Raw genomic sequence first — 22435 nt, 5'->3', positions numbered from 1 at the left:
TTTGGAACCAGTCTGTTGTTCAATGTCTGGTTATAACTATTGCTTCTTGACCTGCATACAGATTTCTCAGGAGGCATGTCAGGTGGTCTGGTATTCCCATCTCTTGAAGAATTTTCCACAGTGTGTTGTGATCCACACAGTCAAAGCCTTTGGCATAGTAAATAAAACATATTCTTCTGGAACTCTCTTGTTTTTTCGATGATCCAGTGGATGTTGGCAATTTGATCTCTGGTTCCTCTGCCTTTTCTAAATCCAGCTTGAACATCTGGAAGTTCACAGTTCACATACTGTTGAAGCCCGGCTTGGAGAAGTTTGAGCGTTACTTTGCTAGCGTGGGAGATGAGCAAACTTGTGTGGTAGCTTGAACATTCTTTGGCATTACCTTTCTTTGGTATTGGAATGGAAACTGACCTTTTTGAGTCCTGTGGCCAAGTAGTTTGAACATTCTTTGGCATTACCTTTCTTTGGTATTGGAATGGAAACTGACCTTTTTGAGTCTTATGGCCACTGCTGAGTTTTCCAGATTTGCTGACATATTGAGTATAGTACTTTAACAACATCATCGTTTAGGATGCTGCACTCAAGTTCTGCTGCTGCTGCTGCTAAGTTGCTTCAGTCGTGTCCGACTCAGTGTGACCCCATAGACAGCAGCCCACCAGGCTCCCTGTCCCAGGGATTCTCCAGGCGAGAACACTGGAGTGGGTCGCCATTTCCTTCTCCAATGCATGAAAGTAAAAAGTGAAAGTGAAGTTGCTCAGTTGTGTCCGATTCTTAGTGACTCCATGGACTGCAGCCTACCAGGCTCCTCTGTTCATGGGATTTTCCAGGCAAGAGTACTGGAGTGGGTGCCATTGCCTTCTCCGCACTCAAGTTCTACCTCAGTCTATTTAGAAAAATTCATCTAAGTATACCAGGTATTCTCAACAGCTGGTCAGAACTGGTCAGGCTGTCATAGTCCTTCTCTTTCTTTTAGTTCTTTAATTCTATTCAGATCTGTTAATTCATTCCTGAGAAAGTTTCCAACAGATATGCCACTTTCTTAATTAGTCAGCAACCTTGCTGGACTTTCCATATCTCTTCTACCACATTTTTAGGGTGAGTTGCTTATACAAAGTGTCCAGGAGAGGCAAATTTCCTACTTTACCCATCCTGACTTCTTGTGGCTGAACTAATAATAAAATTAACACACAACAGATAAATAGGAGAAAAACAAATTTAATTCATGTGCACAGAGGTCTCACATAGAGTTAAGTCCTAAGTAAGAAGTGGCCAAAGCAGACAGCTTTTATATTTTTTAGACAAAGGAACAATAAAAATTGATAAGGAATTTAAGCAAAGCTTGGGCTTTGAGTAGTAAATTAGTAAAGAAATATCAAAGTCTGCTTACCCAAAATTCTCTGCCATGAATTCCCTGTCTCTGGTAATAATGATGTCTTCCTACCTTTGCTACTGTACAGCAAGAAAGTGTGACAGTTTTATTTCCTGCTTTCAGGTGGACAGACAGGAAGCTCAAAGTAACCTTCTTGCACCTACCAGTTTTCAAGTAAACTGAATTCAAACTAACCCATATGTTATTGAGGCATAATTTGGAGCAACCTGCCCTGAGCTCCAACTAGCAGCATAAATCAATCATTGTATTTGTTTTCTAGTCGAATATCGTCTCCTACACTATTCATGGATTGACTTTTGCCACTCTCCATCAAATGCTGGACTATAGCCTTGGAGTACAAAATGAAGCAGGGCAAAGGCTGACAGAGTTTTGTCAAGAGAATGCACTGGTCGTATTAAACAACCTCTTCCAACAACACAAGAGAAGACTCTACACATGGACGTCACCGGATGGTCAATACTGAAATCAGATTGGTTATATTCTTTGCAGCCAAAGATGGAGAAGCTCTATACACTCAGCAAAAGCAAGACTGTGAGCTGACTGTGGATCAGATCATGAACTCCTTATTGCCAAATTCAGACTTAAATTGAAGAAAAGGGAAAACCACTAGGCCATTCAAGTATGACCTAAATTATACAGTGGAAGTGACGAAGAGATTCAAAGGATTAGATATGATAGTCTGAGTGCCTGAAGAACTATGGATGGAGGTTCATAACATTGTACAGGAGGCACTGATGAAAACCATCCATAAGAAAAAGAAATGCAAAAAGGCAAAACAGTTGTCTGAGGAGGCCCTACAAATAGCTGAGAAAAGAAGAGAAGCAAAAGACAAAGGAAAAAAGGAATGATATACCCATCTGAATGAAGAATTCCAAAGAATAGCAAGGAGAGAGAAGAAAGCCTTCCTAAGAAACAATGCAGACATAGAGGAAAATAACAGAATGGGAAAGACTAGAGATCTCAAGAAAATTAGAGATACCAACGGAACATTTCATGCAAAGATGGGCACAATAAAGGACAGAAATAGTATTGACTGAACAGAAGCAGAAGATATTACAAAGAGGTGGCAAGAATACACAGAAGAACTGTACAAAAAGATTTAATGACCCAGATAACCATGATGGTGTGATCACTCACCTAGAGTTCGACATCTTGGAGTGTGACATCACGTGGGCCTTTGGAAGCATCACTACCAACAAAGCTAGTGGAGGTGATAGAATTCCAGCTGATCTGTTTCAAATCCTAAAAGATGGCACTGTTATAGTGCTGCACTTAATGTGTCAGCAAATTTGGAAAAATGAGCAGTGGCCACAGGACTGCAAAGGTCAGTTTTCATTCCAGTCCCAAAGAAAGGCAATGTGAAAGAATGTTCAAACCACCACACAACTGCACTCATTTCACAGTTGCACTCATTTCACTGCTTATTTAACTTACATGCAGAGTACATCATATGAAGTAACGGACTGGATGAAGCACAAGCTGGAATTAAGATTGCAGGGAGAAATACTAACAACCTCAGGTATGCAGATGACAGCACCCTTATGGCAAGAACAGAAGAGGAACTAAAGAGCCTCTTGTTGAAGGTGAAAGGAGAGTAAAAAAGCTGGCTTAAAACTCAACATTCAAAAAACTAAGATTATGGCTGCTGCTGCTGCTAAGTTGCTTCAGTTGTGTCCGACTCTGTGCAACCCCATAGAGGGCAGCCCACCAGGCTCCCCGTCCCTGGGATTCTCTAGGTAACACTGGAGTGGGTTGCCATTTCTTTCTCCAATGCATGAAAATGAAAAGTGAAAGTGAAGTCGCTTCACTGGTGTCCGACTCTGTGCCACCCCATAGATGGCAGCCCACCAGGCTCCTCCGTCCATGGGATTTTCCAAGCAGAATTACTGGAGTGGGGTGCCATTGCCTTCTCCAGCATCCAGTCCTATTACTTTATGACAAATAGATGGGGAAACAATGGAAACAGTGATTTTCTTTTACTGGGCTCCAAAATCACTGCAGATGGTGACTGCAACCATGAAATTAAAAGACACATGCTTCTTGGAAGAAAATCTATAAGCAACTTACAAAGCACTTTAAAAAGCAGAGAGATCACTTTGCTGACAAAGGTCTGTACAGACAAAGCTATGGTTTTTCCAGTAGTCATGTAAGGATGTGAGAGCTAAGCACCAAAGTATTGATGCTTTAGTACTGTGGTGCTGGGGAAGACTCTTGACAGTCTCTTGGACTGAAAGGAGATCACACCAGTCAATGCAATAGAAAATCAGTCCAGAATATTCATTGGAAGGACTGATGCTGAAACTGAAGCTCCATTACATTGGCCACCTGATGGAAAGAGCTGACTCAATGGAAAAGACCCAGATGCTGGGACAGATTGATGGCAGGAGGAGAAGGGGATGACAGAGGATGAGATGGTTGGATGGTACAATCGACTCTATGGACATGAGTTTGAGCAAGCTCTGGGTGATAGTGAAGGGCAGGGAAGCCTAGCATGCTGCATTCAATGGCGTTGTAAAGAGTTGGATATCACTGAGTGACTGAACAACAAATCAAATGCTGAAATATCTAGCATCACAAAGCGTTCAAGCGATCCAGGCATTGGCCCTCCTGGTGGGCCTGGGCAGAGAGGTGCCTTCTCCAGACAAGATTTTCTTAGCCACCATCGGCAGCCAATCCACCTCTCCACCCCCAATAGGTGGCAGCCAAGCAAAGAACTCCACTCCTGGCAGTCATTTTGCAATACTTCAGCACTTACTTAATAGAGATGTAGTAAACTGAAGAAATTGATGTATGCAAATGCTTTAGCACAAGTGATGGCAAAATGAGATTTTAGATTTTACCTGCAGGGTATTCATCTGTGCATCATTAACCTGGAAAGTTAGGTCCATGAATCAAGGCAAATTGGAAGTGGTCAAACAGGAGATGGCAAGAATGAACGTTGACATTCTAGGAATCAGCGAACTAAAATGGACTGGAATGGGTGAATTTAACTCAGATGACCATTATATCTACTACTGTGGGCAGGAATCCTTTAGAAGAAACGGAGTAGCCATCATGGTCAACAAAAGAGTCCAAAATGCAGTACTTGGATGCAATCTCAAAAACGACAGAATGATCTCTGTTCGTTTCCAAAGCAAACCATTCAATATCACAGTAATCCAAGTCTATACCCCAACCAGTAATGCTGAGGAAGCTGAAGTTGAATGGTTCTATGAAGACCTACAAGATCTTTTAGAACTAACACCCAAAAAAGATGTCCTTTTCATTATACGGGATGGGAATACAGAAGTAGGAAGTCAAGAAACATCGGGAGTAACAGGCAAACTTGGCCTTGGAATATGGAATGAAGCAGGGCAAAGGCTAATAGAGTTTTGCCAAGAGAACGCACTGGTCATAGCAAGTACCCTCTTCCAACAACACAAGAGAAGACTCTACATGTGGACATCACCAGATGGTCAACACCGAAATCGTTGATTATATTCTTTGCAGCCAAAGATGGAGAAGCTCTACACAGTCAGCAAAAACAAGACCGGGAGCTGACTGTGGCTCAGATCATAAACTTTTGTTGCCAAATTCAGACTTAAATTGAAGAAAGTAGGGGAAACCACTAGACCATCCAGGTATGACCTAAATCAAATCCCTTATGATCATACAGTGGAAGTGACAAATAGATTTAAGGGACTAGAACTGATAGACAGTGCCTGATGAGCTATGGACTGAGGTTCATGACATTGTACAGGAGACAGGGATCAAGACCATCCCATGGAAAAGAAATGCAAAAAAGCAAAATGGCTGTCTGGGGAGGCCTTACAAATAGCTGTGAAAAGAAGAGAAGCAAAAAGCAAAGGAGAAAAGGAAAAATATAAGCATCTGAATGCAGAGTTCCAAAGAATAGCAAGAAGAGATAAGAAAGCCTTCCTCCGTGATCAATGCAAAGAAATAGAGGAAAACAACAGAATGGGAAAGACTAGAGATCTCCTCAAGAAAATTAGAGATACCAAGGGAACATTTCATGCAAAGATGGGCTCGATAAAGGACATAAATGGTATGGACCTAACAGAAGCAGAAGATATTAAGAGGTGGCAAGGATACACAGAAGAACTGTAGAAAAAAGATCTTCATGACCAAGATAATCACGATGGTATGTTCACTCACCTAGAGCCAGACATCCTGGAATGTGAAGTCTAGCGGGCCTTAGAAAGCATCACTATGAAAAAAGCTAGTGGAGGTGATGGAATTCCAGTGGAGCTATTTCAAATCCTGAAAGATGATGCTGTGAAAGTGCTGCACTCAATATGCCAGCAAATTTGGAAACTCAGCAGTGGCCACAGGACTGGAAAATGTCAGTTTTTATTCCAATCGTGAAGAAAGGCAATGCCAAAGAATATTCAAACTACAGCACAACTGCACTCATCTCACACACTAGTAAAGTAATGCTCAAAATTCCCCAAGCTAGGCTTCAGCAATATGTGAACTGTGAACTTCTAGATGTTCAAGTTGGGTTTAGAAAAGGCAGAGGAACCAGAGATCAAATTGCCAACATTTGCTGTATCATCAAAAAAGCAAGAGAGTTCCAGAAAAATATCTATTTGTGCTTTATTGACCATGCCAAAGCCTTTGACTGGATCACAATAAACTGTGGAAAATTCTTCAAGAGATGGGAATACAGACCTCCTGACCTGCCTCTTGAGAAACCTATATGCAGGTCAGGAAGCAACAGATAGAACTGGACAAGGAACAACAGACTGGTTCCAAATAGGAAAAGGAGTACGTCAAGGCTTTATATTGTCACCCTGCTTATTTAACTTATACGCAGAGTGCATCATGAGAAACGCTGGGCTGGAAGAAGCACAAGCTGGAATCAAGATTGCCAGGAGAAATATCAATAACCTCAGATGTGCAGATGACACCACCCTTATGGCAGAAAGTGAAGAGGAACTAAAAAGCCTTTTGATGAAAGTGAAAAAGGAGAGTGAAAAAGTTGGCTTAAAGTTCAACATTCAGAAAACGAAGATCATGGCATCTGGTCCCATCACTTCATGGGAAATAGATGGGCAAACAGTGGAAGCAGTGTCAGACTTTATTTTTGGGGGCTCCAAAATCACTGCAGATGGTGACTGCAGCCATGAAATTAAAAGATGCTTACTCCTTGGAAGGAAGGTTATGACCAACCTAGATAGCATATTGAAAAGCAGAGACATTACTTTGCCAACAAAGGTCCGTCTAGTCAAGGCTATGGTTTTTCCAGTGGTCATGTACGGATGAGAGAGTTGGACTGTGAGGAAAGCCGAGCGCCGAAGAATTGATGCTTTTGAACTGTGGTATTTGAGAAGACTCCTGAGAGTCCCTTGGACTGCAAGGAGATCCAACCAGCCCATTCTAAAGGAGATCAGCCCTGGGTGTTCTTTGGACGGAATGATGCTAAAGCTGAAACTCCAGTACTTTGGTCATCTCATGCGAAGTTTTGACTCAGTGGAAAAGACTGATGCTGGGAGGGATTGGGGGCAGGAGGAAAAGGGGACGACAGAGGATGAGATGGCTGGATGGCATCACCGACTCGATGGACTTGAGTTTGAGTGAACTCTGGGAGTTGGTGATGGACAGGGAGGCCTGGCCTGCTGCGACTCATGGGGTCGCAAAGAGTTGGCCACCACTGAGCGACTGAACTGACTTAGTTGAAACTATGAGAAGTAGAGGAGAAAGGACCCTCCCTCCCCTCCTCTGCAGTTCACATTTCTTGCAGTAGGACGTGACTCTTAGAATTACTCAAACCAATTGCCTGCCTGCCTACCTGCTTGACTGTCCTTCCCACTTTGCCTGCAAAGGCTCGATAGCCGCTAGCGCAATTACCCCAGGAGAAACGGGCAGCAGCTGAGAAAGTCTAGACTTTTGGCTCAGGCGACGTGACGTCATCACAGAGGGCCGGGGTTAGGGATATGAATTGTGGGAGGAGATTGCCTTCCCACGACCCTATAAGGCCTCTTCCCATAATCCTTTCCTTCTTTTCGCCATCTTTCTTTCTCCCCGGAGCTAGCAGCCATGAAGTAAGCAGGAACCGTGCATCTCAATCCAGTTCCATCTTCGCTCTGAGTGCCTCTCCGGCATCCCAGGCATGGCCTCTCCTTGCCGAAGATACCCGCCATCCCGGCTAATGGGCTTTCGCTTTTCTTTACAGGGTCGAGCTGTGCAGTTTCAGCGGTTACAAGATCTACCCAGGACATGGGAGGCGCTACGCCCGGACTGACGGGAAGGTGAACGGCCGCATGGGCTAAACGTACCGTGTACTTCTAAAGAAAGACGGGTCTCATTCGGTCTAAGCCGAGTCCTTTACCACGTTACTGTTGGTGCCTGAAAAGCTTGAACCAGGACCCTGTGTGCAGTATTTGTCAGAAGCCTCTAAGTCAATCAGTCGAGCTTGATAAAGGGTAGATCAGGTCGGAAGTTAGGAGCTTGTATAATTTTAATGTTCCGCTGTAACAGCAGTGGGCCAGAGAGGTATCTGGCTATTTCATGGATATCAGGTCCATCTCAGGAGAGCCAGGATCCCTCCCAGAACGAACCCTACCCCTCAATATGAACTTAGGTTTGTCTCCTCTCGGGAAAAGACAGGCCCAAACGCAGAGACGGTTTCTTGCCAGTTCTGTGACAAGCCTTTTGGTCTGCATGGATCTCAATTTTGTAAAATGAGAGGATATCATTAGACTATTGATTTACTAATAATTTGAAGCTAAGGCTTCTACTTTGAACTTGTCATGACAGGTTTTCCAGTTTCTTAATGCAAAATGTGAGTCGGCATTCCTTTCCAAGAGGAATCCTCGTCAGATCAACTGGACTGTCCTCTACAGAAGGAAACACAAAAAGGGACAGTCGGTAAGTGAAACGCACTTTGTTAATGTTCTAAAGTTGGTAAAACTCTTGAGCGTCAGTTGCTGCTTTATAAAATTAATTAAATGAGACGGTATATGAAAATACTCTATAACTGTTGAGCATCAAACAGTGAAGTGAGAATGATTGATACAAGCATTGCCTCCTTGTATCTTCAGCTCACAGTACAAATTTAGTTGAAATTTGACAACATCCCCTTTTCAGACTTAGCAAATTACATAAAGCTCACCTGAGTTATAGGCACTGTGGACGTGTTTGAGATGTTTGAGTGGAAACTAAGTAGTTCTTATGGAAACTTGTTATTGGTTATAATGCTTATAGAATTATTCCCAATGTAGGTATCATATCGCAAAGGCTTCCAGCATATTAGTTTGTTCTTTTTGTTGTTGTTGTTCTTAAGACTGGATGTGTTTTTAATTTATAGCCACTCTGCCTCTTTGTTGCTGCTCTTTGGCTTTCTGTAGTTGGGGTGGGGGTAGGGTGGCTTCTCCTTGGAAACGCAGGCTCTAGTCCTGTGGGCTCAGTAGTTGTGTCTCATTGGCTTAGTTGCTCCAGGCAGGTGGAATCTTCCTGGGCCCAGAATGGAACCTGTGTCCTCTCCATTGGCAGTGGGTTCTTAACCACTTTACCACCAGGGAAGTTCTGTATGTGTTTTTTTGGATTGGTCTTTTAGGTTGATGAAAGAGGTTTTTGAGAAAAAAAAGTTTGAGTGATGTGGCAAGAAAATTATTATGCGAATTCAGAGGAAAGAATTCTAAATTAAAAGTGAATGGGGGCGGGGGGGGGACGTGGAGAAGGAAAAAAGGCTGGAAAATTACATAAAGGAGCATGGCAGGTTACAGTCCATGGGGTCACAGAGGCAGACACAGACAGTCAACAACAACAACAACGTCTAACACAGTATTTTTTAAAAAACCCGTGAATGTGACATTAGAATTAGGATGGCCCTTATCCAAACAGGGGAAGGGTTGGTGGGAGGAATTATAAATGGTGGTGGTGGTGGTGTGGAGAAATTTTAACTCTGCATTGCTGAATGAAGATGGTGCAGGCACGGTGGAAAGTGATTTGGCAGTTTCTCAAAAAGTTAGAGAATTACCATCATATGATTCAGCAGTTCCAGTTCTAGGGCTGTATATATTCGAGAGGATTATAGGCAGGGATTTGAACAGATAAACGTGTATGGTGATGTTTGTAACTATTATAATGGAAACAATCATATGTCTCATCAGTGGATGAATGGCTAATAAAATGTGATGTGTGCGTACTAAGTCACTTCATTTGTGTCTGTTGCTTCAGTCATGTCTGACTCTTTGCAAATCTTTTAGACAGTAGCCCGCCAGGCTCCTCTGTCCATGGGATTCTCCAGGCATGAATACTGGAATGGGTTTCCATACCCCCCACCTCCAGAGGACTTTCCCACCTAGGGATCAAATCTCTGTGTCTCTTATATCTCCAGCATTGGCAGGCGGGTTCTTTTCTACTAGCCACCTGGGAAGCCCTTATTCAGTGGTTGCAGTTTGTTTTGTATTGTGAAAAAGTATTTGATACAGAAATGGTGTTTGCATAACACTGTAAAGGTACCTAATGCCACTGAATTATACACTTAAAAATACTTTAGAAAGATCAACTTAAAGTTTTATATATTTTACCACAATAAGAAAAGATATTTTTAAGTGGATTTAAGAAATGATAAATAGGTAAATACTAGCATTTTATCCAGCAAGATTTCATCTTGATAAAGTTTAAAATGAGCATTTGACTAACACAAATGTGTCCTCTTTTCTCCATATGTCACATTAAAAATTTTAAGATATTTTGCTTATTCCTGCCTTAATAAACAGTTCTAGTATATTTTATTTTTCCTTGGACTTAAAGGCAAGATTTTCTCATAAGCACTGTATTATAGATTTCTGATATAGAATCTGCAGCAAATGTTTGAATTATGTTGATACTCAGACATTCCTTAACATTTGGTGGCTTTCCTGTCTTAATCAGTTTTCTAACTTGACTGTTTATCCCAGTGTCAGTACTTTGAGTAAAACAAATCAGAGTTTGAGGTTAAATTTTTTTTTCCAAAAGCACATTATCATGAATAATCATACTAAAATTGCTTAAAGTAACTGTTCAGTTAATTTTCTTAGAGTTTAACTTTGTCTTTTTAAATAAAGTAGTAAATAATCAGGATTAACCAATTTATAATTGGAAAACTTACCTGAATATTGCAGTATTTTATATATAGATGCTTAAAAAATATATTTGTATATCTCATTTCAAATAATTGCATGAATTGTTTTGGGTTTTTTTTTTTGGCGGTGCTTTGCAACATGTGTAATGTCAGTTTCCCAACCAGGGATTAAACCTGAGCCACTGGCATTGAAGGCTAACCACTGAAGTCCTAACCACTAGGCCACCAGGGAACTTCTTGGTTGAATATTCCTGTGGTTTGAATTGTGTTCTCCCTGAAATTCCTTGACCTCCAAGGTCAGGAGGTGGGACCTTTGGGAAGTGAAACAGTCAAGAGGGCAGAGCCCCCATGAATGGGATTAGTGCAAAAGGTCCGAGGGAGAGTTCCTTTGTCTCCTTCTGACAATTCATTTCTCTCCCACATTCATGAAGCAAGGTTTCTAAGCATGCTTACCATCTTTTTGTTCTGTAGGAAGAAATTCAAAAGAAAAGAACTCGCCGTGCAGTCAAATTCCAAAGGGCCATAACTGGTGCTTCTCTTGCTGATATAATGGCCAAGAGGAATCAGAAACCTGAAGTTAGGAAGGCTCAACGAGAACAAGCTATCAGGTAAGAAATCTCACTATGGGCCATTTCAGTTATACGGAATTTAGGTTATGTATGGGTTTACAGAATAGAATCTTAATCTGTTGTTAATTTGTGTTGTGATACTTGAATCTTTATAAGGATTGTCAGTTGTAAATGTTCATGTTTAATAATACAGAAGTTTATATAAACTCTAAATGATTTGTTGAAAGTCTGTATGCAGTTATAAAGGTACTATACAGTTTCTAATGTTAAGCTGATGTGGTTAATCACATTTGTTATTAAATCCTTTGGATTTATCATACAAATAACTGCAGATGGTGAAGGAATATGTTATTTCTACTTTCCCCAAACACTAGCCTTTTGTTAATAAGCTGTACCCTTAAGGAGTAAAGTGCTTTTTGCTTCTTATCAGTTCAGTTCAGTCGCTTAGTGTCCTACTCTGCGACCCCATGAATCACAGCATGCCAGGCCTCCCTGTCCATCACCAGCTCCCGGAGTTCACTCAAACTCACGTCCATTGAGTCGGTGATGCCATCCAGCCATCTCCTCTGTCGTCCCCTTCTCCTCCTGCCCCCAACCCCTCCCAGCATCAGTCTTTTCCAATGAGTCAACTCTTCGCATGAGATGGCCAAAGTACTGGAGTTTCAGCTTTAGCATCATTCCGTCCAAAGAACACCCAGGACTGATCTCCTTTAGAATGGACTGGTTGGATCTCCTTGCAGTCAAAAAAAGTGCATTTTGCTTGTTATAGCCTTTTGTTAATAAGCTGTACCCTTAAGGAGTAAAGTGCTTTTTGCTTGTTGTTTTTAACTCCGTAGGGCTGCCAAGGAAGCAAAAAAGGCTAAGCAAGCATCTAAAAAGACAGCAATGGCTGCTGCAAAGGTAATTGTCGGATTATCTAAGATTTCTCATTTAGAGCAACAGGATTCATTTTTAACCCAAATTGTGGTAAATGAGAAATTTTTTTAAAGGAATTTAGTGTAAGGTTTTAATGAAAATGATGTCCATGATTGGTTTTTAGGTGAGTGATTCAGGACTCCAAAGAGGTCCTTTGCTAGAGTCTTAAATGTGTCTGTAAGTGCTATATAGAAATGAGAGAAAGGCAAAGTTTATTTTGAAATAATTCTAGGTTTTCAGTAAAAATTTCCTGTAATTGTTCAGAATTTACTCAGTTTTTATCAGTGCTAAACCATTTAGATAACCATAGTAAAAATTTCAAAACCAGAAAATTAGCATTGGACCTTTTTCTGTTCTTAGGATATAATTGAGGATCCCACACTACATCTAGTTGTATCTCAGTTACTTCAGTCTTCCTCTTTGGCTTACATTTATATTTCATATAACGGTAGAATTTTAACTTTTGAGAGGAGTTCTTTATATTAGGAACACAAATAATTAGGAACACAATCTAGGATTCAAACAATATGGGCATAAGAGCAGTAATTGAAAGAAAAAAACTCACATGGAATAATGCCACATAACATGTTCTCTTTTTACAGGCTCCCACAAAGGCAGCACCTAAGCAAAAGATTGTGAAGCCTGTGAAGGTTTCTGCTCCTCGAGTTGGTGGAAAACGCTAGGTTGGCAGATTGGATGTTTAATAAAGATCTGACTATAACTAGATTGTGGTGGAATTTTTACTCTTAAAGCAAGCATGTTTGGCCTACGCAGTTAATAGTCATTTCTCAGGAACAATGGCTCCTACTACTCCTGATATAAGTCTCTTAGATGGAGAGATGTTAACTACTCATCTGGAAATAAGGTCTGTTTGGTTAAGTGCAGTCCGCACTCACCTGAGGCTGTAAGGACACATTATGTTGCAGTATGTAGATTTCAGACTGCATTTTGTTGTATAGATTGTAGTCCAGGTTGATTGCTAAAAGATGCGGGTTTCTTTCTTTTTTCCTATCACTTCTGTTTGCAAAAAGAAAGCATTTTTAATGGGCTGTTTTCTTGTAAAACTACCCTTTTCCATGATAGACACATTTCATTATTGGGGATGCCTTTGGTTCTCTAGTATCTCACCTTTTAACCATTAGCTTATAGCTGAGCTAAAACTACTTAAAACTCAACTGTATTATCTGCTTTCGCTTCCAGAAAATAAGCTTAAATGAAGACTACACTTTTGGAGGGAGGAAGGGTCTGTGGTGTGATGCTTGTGGCACCTTAGTTCCCAACCAGGGATCAAATCCCAGGCCCATAGCATTGAATTTGCTACTGGACTGCCATTGGAATTCCTCAAGGATGCAACCTCTTTTGAGTATTAGAAAAAACTGGTTCTTGAGCTGGGAGTCTGACAGAGCTGTCCTTAAAATTGCAAAAATGTCTTGAGTAGCCTGCTGATGTTCAAGTTACAAGTTACTGTATTATGTAATTGTTACATAAAAAATAGTAATCATAATTGGTGTTAAGAGGCTTGCACATCTACGAAAATTAGATCATCTAATGTACCAGCACTCCACACCACCAAGTTGCAAGGATACAACAAGAAATAAGCTACATCCTCTTGAGAAATGTGGTTTTATATATAGGAATAGTTAAATTTTATTTTTTTGGCTGCATCCTGTGGCATGTGGATCTTAGCTTCCTGACCAGGAATGGAACCCACACTCCCAGAAGTGGAAGGCTGAGTCTTAACCAGCCTTACAATTCCCTATTGTAATTTTTTTTAAATGAAATTTTAAGAAAAAAGGTCAATCAAAATACTCAACATGAATACAGAGGTACATATTCTTACTTTTGAACACAGGAACTGCCCTATTCTGATTATCTTTCGGTCATGAATAGCTTGAAGTTTAGGAGGATATAAACACTAAATGAAACTGTTAAGTCACTCAGTCGTGGGAACCCCGTCGACTATGGCTTGCTAGGGTCTTCGGTCTATAGAATTCTCCAGGCAAGAATACTGGAGTGTGTTACCATTTCCTTCTCCAGAGGCTCTTCCCGACCCAGAGATCCAACATGGGTCTCTCCGGTATTGCAGGCAAGTTTTCTACCATCTGAGCCACCAGAGAAACCCAAAATGCTAAACACCTGTTCTCATAGGACAGGAAGTTTTAGCTTTTCTCAGTAAGACCACTGGACCAGTTGTATAACATTTTATTAAAACTATTGGCTCGAAGGCACAGGAGAGTCTCCAGTTGTGTTTGGCACGAGAGGTAATTTCTATTTCTAACTTAGCTTCTCTTGGCCGTGCAGAAATTGTTTACTTAACATTTCAATCTATTTACATCAGTTTTAAAAGACGTATATTTCATACGGAAACATTGAAACATAACACATCCCATGGAGAGTGGATTTGGACATTAGTTCTGGGTAGGGATGTGTCTCCACCTTCGAATACCTCCGTCCCCTAGCTGTGGTCTGAAATGAATGGCCCTAAGTAAACCCCAGGCCTGGTAGTTGTATTTTTCCTCAGGGACTGGGAGCTCACTTAGCTACAGCCAGAATATTCAAGTATGCCGTTTGTTAATTGTTGCAGTCCCCACTGGCAAGTGCCTTGGAGACATAGTGTACCCCGCTTTCTGAGCCCAGCTTTCACCTGCAGTCGGTCCTCACCTGTCTCCGCAGGGCTCAGCGCCTCATTCAGCGACTGCAGACCTAGGCAGGGTCAGGAGAGGGTTGGCTCAGAGTTTTCAGGCTCCAGTAAAGCACCTAAGTGCCAGACCCCGGATGGTTTGGAATGTCCTAGGCCTGAGTCTCCTAACTGCAAGGCTGACTCCACGGAGAGGTGACCAGGGCGACCCCTCCCGTCTACCAGTTTAAAATCTTGGAAAGTGCAGTTCGAATCGTCGTGGCCTTTGGTGCATTCAGTATATGCTGGGTGTAAAACCGAGTGATTTTTTTCCCCAAACTAAAAAAAAACCAACAGTGCTAGCTCCTCTTCACCGCTCCTTGCCAACATGATTGACTTACTAGGTAAATTGTCACTACATAAGCTGATCACTGCAGAAAAATACCGACTATCCACGGGTAGTCTGGAACCAGCAGTAACTTAGCAACTACAGTAACTCCTACCACGGATGGATTTAAATTTTGTAACACTGGACGGGAAACTACATTTCCACGTGAAAAGACTTTCTTTGGTCTTATATTCAGGGGCTGTAGACCTCAAATTTTTCTTTTATGTTTTCGGTTGTCTCAAAACGCAGACGGAGAAGATTCCTTTGCACGTTGGGGTATCAGACAGTTAACAACTGCCCAGCAGCTCCTACACGTGCTCAGAGCTAGGGAAAGAAGGGGAAAATTAAAAAAGGGAAACTGCCAGGACTTAATATGTCTGCTCAAAACCACTTGGCTCTCCCAGGAAGGGCCTACCCGCTTCCAAAATGTCCGCCCGCAGTCCTGACGTCACTCAGTCGGCTAGATCAAGCCAGAAAGGCATTGCGCTCCAATCAGGGCTCAGCTCCCTCACCCACTGCCCTTGATTTGCGTCACTTCCGGTGGTGCAGCAGCCATTTTGTCAGTCGCCAGCGGATACCGCGCGCTGGAGAAGTGCAGTTCCTCCTGGTTACCAACTCGTCCGTTCTCCCTCTGCGCTGCGGGCGCCGTCGAAGAGCACTCCCTGTAGACACAACTGGTCCTTCCCATAGTACCGCCGCTGCTGTTGCATCCGCCCGGAGCTAGTGCGCTGTCTTCCTTCCCTGCCACTGACAGGCGCCTTCAGGGAGCCGCCGTCAGCGATGTCAAGCGAAGAAAGCTACCAGGCCATCCTGCGCTACCTGACGAACGAGTGCGAGCCGTACGCGCCAGGCACCGAGGGCAATGTCAAGCGTAAAATCCGCAAGGCGGCCGCTTGCTACGTGGTGCGGGACGGGACCTTGTACTACCAGCGGCGGCAACGGCACCGCAAGACGTTCGCCGAGCTGGAGGTGGTGCTGCAGCCCGAGCGGCGCCGGGGGCTCATCGAGGCTGCGCACCTGGGCCCGGGCGGCACTCACCACACCCAGCATCAGACCTGGCACGACTTGTCCAAGACGTATTGGTGGCGAGGTACGACCTCGCCCGCGGCGAGAGGGAGGGCGGGCTGGCGGCTTGGTCCCTGGCAAGGCCCGCAGGCAAAGGCAGGCCCGTCTGTGCATCCGCGAGTGTGAGGTTCCCCGCAGACTACCCCCGGACTCCACTAACCGATCTAGCCTAACCTGTGCCCGGCGGCAAAGCGCCTGCCAGGCATAGCCCAGAGGGTGGGGGACACGAAAGGAGCCGCACTTCCCACAGGAAGGAGGCCGGGGAAGCTGGGGGCGGGCCCTGGCCTGGGGTGGGGCGAAGGGGGCTTCCCCGGGGGCCGGACCAGCCGCGGGGAGGGGCCGGGACGCGCGGGCTGCCTTGGGCCCGCCTCCTTCGGCCGCGCGGGATGAGGCGGCTCCTTCTTAGCGGAAGCTTCTGGGCGGCCGTTGCGGATGCTGCGCGCTGAACTCTTGTTTACGCTGATGGTTTTGGGGGTAGCAGGGTCCGCCCCTAGCCCAGCCGCTTTTTGCGATGCCTTCCCCTAGCTTGTCGGCCAGTGAACTTGAGGTTTTGCGGACCTACTTAGCAGGGTTCATGATTGTGCTGCGGCATAAATAAGGAATCTTGCAATTTTGTGCAGCAGTGATTTTGAGTGACTGTGGAGCAAATCATTTGAGCCTAGTTTTTAGGATAGGAATGTAATAGATGCTCTCAATTCTGGATATTTTAATGTCCTCCTCTTTGATATTGTGAAGAGCGCTTTGGAAACTGAGGCACTACGTCAACCCAGAAAAGATGTGGTTTCTGTGATTGTTCTGGTCCGGGGGAGTGTGGCTCTAGAGTTTAATTCCTTGGGAGCCAGATTAGGGAAGGAGAGAAAGGACCCTTGGTTGGTTGGTTGGTTGGTTGGTTGGTTGGTTTTTTTTTTACCGCCCTCTACAAAAAGTTGATGAGTATCCAGACTGTTCGGTTATAATTAGTAAAAGTTTGCAGGCCTATAGAAGAGGTTTTGTTAGGAAGGATTCCGTATGGCTCTACAGAAATTAACGATAACTTAGCTGTGAGTTAGGAAGTTCGACCACAGAATAGTTTCTCGAAGTTCTTTTCAGTTTATGACATTTGTTGAATATTTCGTTTTGCCGCTTTCGTGTTTTCAAAAACAGTCCAGCTCTGTATTCTAAAATGCTTTCCCTTAATTTATATTACATTTTAAACCAATATCTAAATTGAGTTCCTGTAAAGAGACACAACTGTGAAGGAATAATACGAAGTAAATGCTGCAGTTTGTTAAGATTGGTTTATTTAGAGATAAACGCCTCAGGTTTAATATTTTATGGCATGTTAACATAATTATAGCTGAAGAAAAACAGGTCAAGTTTTTACATGCAAGTATAGTGCTGAGCACTTATTTTCACATATTTGTGTATATGTGTTCAGTCGTGTCCGACTCGTTGTGACCCCATGGACTGTAGCCCGCTAGGCTGCTCTGTCCATGCAATTTTTCAGGCAAGATTTCTGGAGTGGGTTGCCATTCCCTTTTTCCAGGGGATCCTCCCAACCCAGAGATCCAGCCGGTGCCTCTTGCCTCTCCTGCGCTGGCAGGCGGATTCTTTACTTTTGTGCCACCTGGGAAGCCCTATCACATATTTAAGCTTCATCAAACCATGTAAATTGGAAACATTTATGTTTCTATATTGCAGATGGGAAAAAAGCACCAGGAGCTGACCTTTGGGATTTCAGACTTTTCTTTAATTATATGGTGCTAAATGAGGTTAATGTTCAGAATTTTCTTTCCCTAAATTGGTTATCTGTGAGTGATAACTAATCCAGTATTTTGGTTTTTTCAGTATGCAGTGTCTTAAAAGACAAAAACACCTGAGACTGTGTTTATGTTCGTCTTTTTAAAATAAGAAATACATTGTAGGTTGTGTAGAATTTTGAAGTCCTTTAAATGTCCAGACAGCTGTTCTCTTAAGTTTTGTAGTAAACCGCAGAACTCAGAGGCTCTGAGATCCTTTAAGAGAATCCCCAAAGTCAAAATTATATTCATAATACTAAGGCACCATTTTCGTTTTCACTCATTGTCTCAGGAGTATACAGTGGAGTTTATCACATGTGCTATATGGCATTATATTGAATGCATATATGATCGTGTCTTTTGTTAAATGACACATAAAAAAACAGGCAAAACTGTAAAGTAGCACTGCTTTTCTCACTAATTTTTCTTATGTTTTGGTAAGTAGTATTTTTTGTATAAGTGCTATTTTTGTTAACATGTAGTGAGTTCATCATACTATTTTATCTCATTGGTTTTTTCTTAAGATGAGAATTCATAGTCAATAAGTATCAGAAGAGTTTGCTCTCGATTATTAGCTCTTCATTTAGATGTTTATTACATGAACACTTTGCTTATTTACTATAAATCTATTAAAATGAACAACACTAGGGACTTCCATGATAGTCCAGTGGTTCCTTGGTTAGGGAACTAAGATCCAGCATGCCCCTCAGGGCAGCTAAAAAGAAAGAAGAAACTAACAAAACTATATATAGAGAAAAATAAACGTCCTTAGGGAGAAGGAAATGGCAACCCACTCCAGTGTTCTTGCCTGGAGAATCCCAGGGATGGGGGAGCCTGGTGGGCTGCTATCTGTGGGGTCACACAGAGTCGGACACGACTGCAGTGACTTAGCAAACGTCCTTAGACCTGGAACTGATATTGATAAACACTTTTAATTATTAGTTTTTAATGTGTCATACACTGCAAATGGACTTTCAGATTTATATATTGAAAGTCCTGTAGACTATTTGGGAGCTAATAAGATTTGATCGATATAGATGCCAAGAAGAAAACTATTTCACAATCAAGGATAGTTTACTGGAATTCATTAATTATCTTGCTTTTTCCAGAATGCTGCCCTCATAAACACTGCCATTATATCCTGGTACTCGGGCCAGTTTGTAGCAACTTCACTTGTTTGAGCACAGTGAAAAACTCTCAGTGTCTAATGTTGACATATAGCAAATTAATTTAAGAATGTAAAATGTTAATAGATATAATTCTCACCCCCTTATTTTATCCTGTATTGTAATCCCATGCTGGAGTTTCAAAATAAGTGACTCCCCTGCCTCCGTCAAATGCTGACTCATGGGGATCTACAGTTAATACAGAATGTGAAGAAAAAAATTGAATTAGTAGGAAAAAAGATTAAGCTACCAAAATCATGTAATAGGTTAAATTAGCCATAGGCAGAGCTTCCTACCCAAAGAACTGACTTGTTCTATAGGGATAAATCAATGCTGCCGTTATCTAATTTAGAAAAAGAGGGTGTAATCCTTGAAAACCCATCAAGAACTGGCTCTAGGTAAATACAGCTGTAGCTATTTTGTAACCTTGAAGAAAACAACCAAACTAACCTGAGTGACTAATACAGGAAGTAGCTAGAAATAGGAGCCAGTACTTGGGCCTCACCACTGATGGGGAGGGGAGAGGTTCTTGAACTGTTGACAGGAGCAAATTGTTCATTCTGGTAGATCTCTAGAGCAGTGGTTCTCAACCCTGCACAGTTTCGCCTTCCAAAGAACATCTGTGTCCAGAAACTTTTGGTTGTGGTAGCTGGTGGTGGTGTTTGTGGGGGTGGCTGTTGACTGACCTCTGGTTGGGTAGAGGCAGGAATGCTCCTGAACATTTCACAGTGTGCAGGACAGGACAGCCTGCTTACCTCTCCCTGCCCCGCAGCAAGAAGCATCTAGCCTAAAATGTTTACACTGTTGAGATTGAGGACCCCTGCCCTAAAGTGAGAAACTGTTCTTCAGGTTGTTTTATCAGAGGCCATTTACCCACTGGGCTCAGTAAAGAACCTCTTAATGCTAATCTGGTATTTTATGTAGACATTTTCAAGGTACCAGAAAAGTTGACCTTTGAGCATTTTCTAACACTTATGTAGTAGTAGTAGTTACCTTATATCAGATACTGTTCAAAGTGACTTAGAAATATTAATATTTTATCACTGTGACATTCTGTGAGGTAAGTGCTCTTATCCCCATTTTACAGATGATGATAACACACAGGCACAGAGAGGTTAGTAACTTGAACCATAGTCACAAAGCCGGTCAGTGGATTCTAATTTTCCTGCATTAAGTAGTTTTCTACCCCTTGTTGTAATTACCCAGTCTCAAAATGAAAATACTCACTCAAATATGTTGATGTCTCTTCAGTGGTTAATTTGAGTCAGATTCTTTCAGCTTAATCAGCTCTAGGCAAGCTCTAGAGATCAAGTTCCTGAATCTGTAAAGCTGGATTTGAAATGATCCCATCAGAACACCAACACTTGAGTTAAAGGACCTGTGAAACAGGATGATTTCTTTGGAAATTGACCCACTCTAATACAGTAATTAATCATTTTATGTGTGTGCGCAACTTTTCCTTGTATTTTTCATTCTTCTTTAAATTTTGTTTTGGCTGCACTGGGTCTTCCTTGCGGTATGTGGGCTCTCTGGTTGTGGAGCACAGCCATAGTTCCCTGGCAGCTTGTGGAATCTCAGTTCCACAGCCAGGGATCTAACCTGATACCCCTTCTTTGGAAGACAGATTCTCAACCACCGGACCACCAGGGAAGCCCCAGTAGTTTTCATTTCGTTCATATGCTTTCTCTGTAATTTCTCCAGTGGTTTGAACTCAACTGGTTGAGTTTGATTAATATTAATAAAATGTCTGCTGTATGCAGAATATGCTGAACTGTATAGCATTGTAAATTTTTTTAGAAATACAACCAAAGTTAATTAGAGCTGTTTCTTCTTGTCATCTTTATTATGGACTTGGAAATTTCCAGAGCAGCTCTTTATTTACTAAGTATGGTTCTTACTTAGAAATATATATATATATATTCTCTCATCTATTTCCTCTCCAACTCACATACCCATGTGTTTTTTACCACTTTAAGCATTTGTAAGTGTACAGTTGAGTGACATTAAATGCACACTGTTCACATTGTTGTGCAGCCATCATGGCCGCTCCTCTTCAGAAATGTTTCATTTCAGCTTGTTTGTTATCAATCTGTTAAAACTTGCTTGCTATATCTAATATAGATGTAGACTTATTGTTGACTTTAATATTTTCAGAAGCTAGAATATAACCTCTTCCTCTCTTATCTGTGCACATATAAACACCTTTCTTATAAAAGTTGTATTTAACGCTAATATTTCTTGCTATATTCTGGGTGAGGGGTGGTGAACAAATAAATTGGGCAGATTTCTATGTTAACAGGTTACTGTAGAACTCAGCTTCTAATATGATGAAATTCATTTGTATAGCTATAAAAATCAGTGTAATTTTCTGAATTTATTCATCCAGTGTATACTTTTTTCTTTAGTAAGTATGGGAAACATATTTACTATATTTCTCAAATACAGTTTGAGAAATTTACTCAAATACTATCTGAAAGTTGTAATTCAAGGAACTTAGTATAATTTGTCATTTTGAAACTCTTTTCAGGAATTTACAATATAAGGATTCCCTAGTGGCTCAGCTGGTAAAGAATCCGCCTGCAATGCAGGAGACCTGGGTTTGATCACTGGTTTAGGAAGATCCCCTGGAGAAGGGAAAGGCTACCCACTCCAGTATTCTGGCCTGGAGAATTCCATGGACTGTATAGTCCATGGGGTCGGGTCACAAAGAGTCAGACACAACTGAGTGACTTCCACTTTTCACTTTCTGTATCATTTTAGATAACAAGTCTTTTCATTTGCATTTTAGTTGGGGATTGTGGGAGAAGTTCTGCCATAGGGATGGATAAATAGCATCCTGGCTCAATGTTTCAAGATACATAGCATATCCTGAAAACCACATGGCTTCTCGGGGCAGACTTACGTAGTTTACTAGATGTAACTTAACTTTTAGGGCTTCATTTTTCTTGTCTGTAGAATGACAAGTAATTGGTGGTCCTCCCTTACAAGTATGATGGAGAGGGTATGTGTGCATGTGAAATACTCCTCCCTGCTTCCTTCTCCGCCCCCCGCCCCCCCTCAGCATGCTGAGTTAGAAATTGAAATTTAAAATAGGGTTTTGTGAATGGTTTGTGTATAATCAACTTTTGTTAGATTGTGTATTGTTGTTCTGTCGCTCAGTCATGTCCTCTCTTTGCAACCCCATGGACTGCAGCACGCCAGGCTTCCCTGTCCTTCACAATCTCCTGGAGCCTGCTCAAACTCATGTCCATCAAGTCAGTGATGCCATCCAACCATCTCATCCTCTGTCATCCCTTTCTCCTCCTGCCTTCGATCTTTCCCAGCATCAGGGTCTTTTCCTATGAGTCGGCTCTTCGTATCAGGTGGTCAACATATTGAAGCTTCAGCACTAGTCCTTCCAATGAATATTCAGGGTTGATTTCCTTTAGGATTGGCCGATTTGATCTCCTTGCAGCCCAAGGAACTCTCAAGAGTCTT

General features: G+C 42.1%; 2 protein-coding genes across 2 annotated transcripts in view; both read left to right on the top strand.

The window, feature by feature from the left end:
- The first annotated feature begins 7391 nt into the window (after nt 1-7391).
- On the top strand, nt 7392-12670 carry RPL24 (ribosomal protein L24). Its single transcript, XM_004002889.4, has 6 exons — nt 7392-7434; nt 7566-7641; nt 8150-8260; nt 10932-11068; nt 11866-11929; nt 12547-12670. The coding sequence occupies exons 1-6, from the start codon at nt 7430-7432 to the stop codon at nt 12625-12627; spliced, it is 474 nt and encodes a 157-aa protein (XP_004002938.1). The 5' UTR covers nt 7392-7429; the 3' UTR covers nt 12628-12670.
- A 2824-nt stretch (nt 12671-15494) lies between these two features.
- The window catches only part of ZBTB11 (zinc finger and BTB domain containing 11), a 28540-nt gene continuing 21599 nt past the window's right edge, over nt 15495-22435 (top strand). The window contains exon 1 of the mRNA XM_015092418.4: nt 15495-16039. Coding sequence (XP_014947904.3) covers nt 15730-16039 — 310 coding nt within the window. The 5' untranslated portion in view covers nt 15495-15729. The remainder of the gene's footprint in view (nt 16040-22435) is intronic.

The sequence above is a fragment of the Ovis aries genome, chromosome 1, assembly GCF_016772045.2.
Source record: "Ovis aries strain OAR_USU_Benz2616 breed Rambouillet chromosome 1, ARS-UI_Ramb_v3.0, whole genome shotgun sequence".
Taxonomy (NCBI): domain Eukaryota; kingdom Metazoa; phylum Chordata; class Mammalia; order Artiodactyla; family Bovidae; genus Ovis; species Ovis aries.
Note: the sequence above shows the minus strand (reverse complement) of the source record. Positions and strands in the feature narration are given on the sequence as shown.

Excerpts from the sequence above, each read along its gene's own strand:
- RPL24 (XM_004002889.4), top strand. Across the intron at positions 7,642-8,149 it reads ACGCCCGGACTGACGGGAAG|GTTTTCCAGTTTCTTAATGC; the intron begins GTGAACGGCCGC and ends TTGTCATGACAG. Across the intron at positions 11,069-11,865 it reads CAACGAGAACAAGCTATCAG|GGCTGCCAAGGAAGCAAAAA; the intron begins GTAAGAAATCTC and ends TTAACTCCGTAG.